The sequence below is a fragment of the Athene cunicularia genome, unplaced genomic scaffold (genome assembly GCF_003259725.1).
Source record: "Athene cunicularia isolate RWA unplaced genomic scaffold, athCun1 SCF_304, whole genome shotgun sequence".
Classification (NCBI taxonomy): domain Eukaryota; kingdom Metazoa; phylum Chordata; class Aves; order Strigiformes; family Strigidae; genus Athene; species Athene cunicularia.
The window spans coordinates 1-3,903 of NW_020799383.1; the positions used below are offsets into that span (position 1 = coordinate 1).

General features: G+C 62.8%; 1 protein-coding gene across 1 annotated transcript; it reads left to right on the plus strand.

Annotated features, from left to right (window-relative positions):
* Positions 1 to 391: 391 nt before the first annotated feature.
* LOC113490790 (ubiquitin-like modifier-activating enzyme 1) lies at positions 392 to 3,764 on the plus strand (the record flags this gene model as incomplete). Its single annotated transcript, XM_026867372.1, has 8 exons — positions 392 to 529; positions 708 to 798; positions 910 to 1,042; positions 1,153 to 1,250; positions 2,052 to 2,198; positions 2,395 to 2,550; positions 2,633 to 2,743; positions 3,662 to 3,764. Coding segments are annotated over exons 2-8 (811 nt in total), but the record flags the coding sequence as incomplete, so codon positions are not given.
* Between the last annotated feature and the right edge of the window lie 139 nt (positions 3,765 to 3,903).

The window sequence follows — 3,903 nt, forward strand, 5'->3', positions numbered from 1 at the left end:
GTGGCCACCTGTACCCACCCAGAACTACTACTACTACTGCTTGTACCCCCCAGTTATTGCTACTACACGTCTGACTGTCAGTCCGTGTATCTGGTTGTGTGTCTGCCTGTACCTCTCTGTGGTTCCTTGTGTATTTTGGCTGCCTGTACCCACTCGGGACCCCCTGTTCCCCCTCAAAACTGCCTCTATCCCATATTTTTGGGGTCTGACAGTCTCCACATCCCTTGTCTGCTTGTCCAGCCGGTTGTGCATCTGACTGTACCCCTCAAAGCCTCCCCATACCCCTCCCGGGGTGGGGGGGGGAATCATTAACCCTCCCAGAGGGAGTAATTCACCCACCCACCCCCACCGGACCCTCCTGTCCGTCCGTCTGCTTGTTGCTCGCCGCGGGTGACGGACAGTCGGATGGGGTTTTTCTGTAGGTGGTGGTGTTGACCAACTCGTCTTTGGAGGAACAACTGTGGGTCGGGGATTTCTGCCACAGCCACGGGATCAAACTGGTGGTGGCCGACACCCGCGGACTTTTCGGGTGAGCCGGGGTCCCCTCTGTGGGGGCGAGGGGACGCTGGGGTCCCCTCTGTGGGGGCGTGGGGACGCCGGGGTCCCCTCTGTACGATGTTCCAGGCACATAAATCCCTTCTATAGGGGCTCCCGCACACCTGGGCCCCCTGTCTGATCCCCCTCTCCCCGCCCCCCTTCCATTTTAGGCAGCTTTTCTGTGATTTTGGGGACGACATGGTGGTGACGGACACCAACGGGGAACAACCTCTCAGTGCCATGGTTTCCATGGTGACCAAGGTACTGCACCCCCGAGGGTGGGGGTAGGGTGTCACCCAGATCCCTGGGGGTGGGGGTAGGTGTCACCCAGACGCCAGGGTCCCCTCAGCACCCCGTTTCCTCCCCCTGTAGGGATGCCCGGGGGAGGTGACGTGCCTGGACGAGGCTCGTCACGGCTTCGAGACGGGCGATTTCGTCACCTTCACCGAGGTGGAGGGGATGGAGGAGCTGAACGGCTGCGGCCCCGTCGAGATCCGCGTCCTCGGTGAGCCCGCGCGCCCGGGTCCCCTCTGTCGGGGCTCCCAGACCCCACGGTGTCTCCTGTGGGGCGTCTCCCGGTTTCTGGGGTCCCTCAGTGACAGCCCGTCCCCCCAGGGCCGTACACCTTCAGCATTGGGGACACCAGCGGGTTCGGGGACTACGTGAGGGGGGGGATCGTCACCCAGGTCAAGATGCCCAAGCACATTCGCTTCGTGAGTGGCACTGGGATGGGACTGGGGGGCACTGGGAGGGACTGGAGCAGATAGGAAGTACTAGGAGGGGATTGTGGGGCATTGGGAGAGACTGGGGGGGACTGGGAGGGGCTAGGGGGTACTGGGATACACTGGGAGAGGATTGTTGGGAATGGAGGGAGATTTGAGAGGGACTGGGAACAGGTTGAGAGGGGACTGGGGGGTACTGGGATGGATTGAGAGCAGATTAGGAAGTACTGGGAGGGGATTATGGGGCTCTGGGAGAGACTGGAAGGGGATTATGGAGCAGTAGAAGGAAATTGGGAGATACTGGGAGAGATTGGGAGGGGATTAGGAAGGACTGGGAGGGGATAGGAGGTTCTGGGCTGTGCTGGGGGCGGATTATTGGGACTGGAATGGAAGGGATTGAGGGAACTGGGAGTGCTAGGAAGGAACTGGGGAGCACTGGGAGGTGTTGGAAGGGCGTTATGGGGGGTTGGGAGGCACTGGGAGGGGGATTATAAGGAGCTGGGTGTGACTGGGAAGAAACTGAGAGGTACTGGGGGAACTGGAAGGGAACTGAAAGGATCTGTGGGAACTGGGAGGGGAATGGGGGAAACTGGGGTGTAATGGGAGGGATTGGTGACTACTGGGAAGGAGTGGGATGTCACTGGGAGATACTGGGAAGGGTTCGGGAGTGAAATGGTGAGGGGGACTTGGAGAAATCGGGGGGTCACTGGGGTATGCTGGGAGGGACTGGGAGGCACAGGTTGCTCACCTGTCGCGCCCCCCACGCCCACCCTGTGTCCTCGCCGTCCCCAGAAGCGGCTGCGGGAGGCGCTGGTGGAGCCGGAGCTGATGATCACGGACTTCGGGAAGGCCGAGAGACCTCCCATCATGCACTGGGGCTGGCAGGCCCTGCACCGCTTCATACGCCAACATGGCCGCCCGCCTCGGCCACGCCACCAGGTGGGGGACACAGAGGCCACCAGGTCCTGCACCAAAATGGCCGCCCGCCATGGCCCCCCCACCCCTTGGGGACAATTGGGGGCCACCACCATGGCCACCAGCTCTTGCCCCGGGCCACTGCCATCCCCAAGGGCTCTCGGGGGGTCCCCAGAAACGTCCCCACAGACGTGTCACGTCCCATCCGTGTCCCCCCCAGGGCGACGCGGACGAGGTGGTGGCCTTGACCCGGGAGGTGGCCCCGGGAGCCGAACTGGACCCGGATCTCCTGCGGGAACTGGCCTTCCAGGCCACCGGCGACCTGGCCCCCGTCAACGCCTTCATCGGGGGCTTGGCGGCCCAGGAGGTCATGAAGGTAAACCCCGGGGCCACCTGGGCCCCCGCGTGGGCTACCTGGGCGCCCTCTGTGGCTACCGGCGGCCCCTCCCTGCGTGCAGGCGGTGTCAGGGAAGTTCACGCCCATCACCCAGTGGTTGTACTTCGACGCCCTGGAGTGTCTCCCCGAGGAGAACAAGGAGACGGTTCTTAGCGAGGAGCAGTGTCGCCCGGTGAGCACCCATGGGTGGGGGTCGTTGGGTACCCACGGGTCGGTCACCTTGGGGACGCTCATGGCTCAGTCATGTCTTGGGGGCGCCTGTGGGTGGGTGTCGGCCATGGGGCACCCATGGGTGCCACCTCCTCGGGGTCATCCCTGGGTGAGCCCCTTGACGGGGTCGGCGTTGGCCACCGTGGGTGGGTGGGTGGCACCGGGGCTTTGGGGTCCCTGTGGGTGTTCCTGTGTCCGGGTGACACAAGGGGGTGACAGGAGGGAGTGATTCCTTGGTGTGACATCTGGGGTGACGTGAGGGGGTGACATGTCCAAGTGACAGGAGGGGGTGACACCAAGAGGTGACAGGAGGGGGTGATGCGTCCAGGTGATACAAGGGGCGTGATGTGTCCGGACGATGTGACAGGGTGACAGGATGTGCACGAGGGGTGACATGTCCAGGTGACACAGCAGGGTGACAAAGGGGTGACGTCTCCTGGTGATGCCAGGCGATGACGGATCTGGGTGACACAAGGTGGTGACACGTCTGGGTGATGCCAGGAGGTGACAGGAGGGTGACATGTCCGGGTGACAGGAGGAGGTGACATCAGGGGGTGACATGTGTGGGTGATGCTGGGGGTGACAGGTCCAGGTGACACAACAGGGTGACAAGGGGGTGACATGAGGGGTGACATGTCCAGGTGACACCAGGAAATGACAGGAGGGGGTGACATGTCCGGGTGACACGAGGGGTGACACCGGGGGGTGACATGTCTGGGTGATGTCAGGGGGTGACATGTCCAGGTGACACAGGTGACAAAGGGGTGACAGGAGGGGGTGAATGCGTCCAGGTGACGCTAGGAGGTGACATCTCCAGGTCAAACGAGGGGGGTGACGTGACAGGGTGCCACCTCTGGGTGACACGTCTGGTTGTCCCCAGCGCAACAGCCGCTATGACGGGCAGATCGCTGTCTTCGGGGCGGAGCTCCAGGCCAAGCTGGGAGCCCAGAAGTACTTTGTGGTCAGTGTCCCCAGCTGTCCCTGTGTGTCACTGAATGGCTGCGAGTGTCCCCAGTTGTCCCTAGGGGTCCCCCAACTGTCCTCATGGGTCACCTGAGTGTCCCCAAGTGTCCCTAGGGGTCCCCCAACTGTCCTCATGGGTCACCTGAGTGTTCCCAAGTG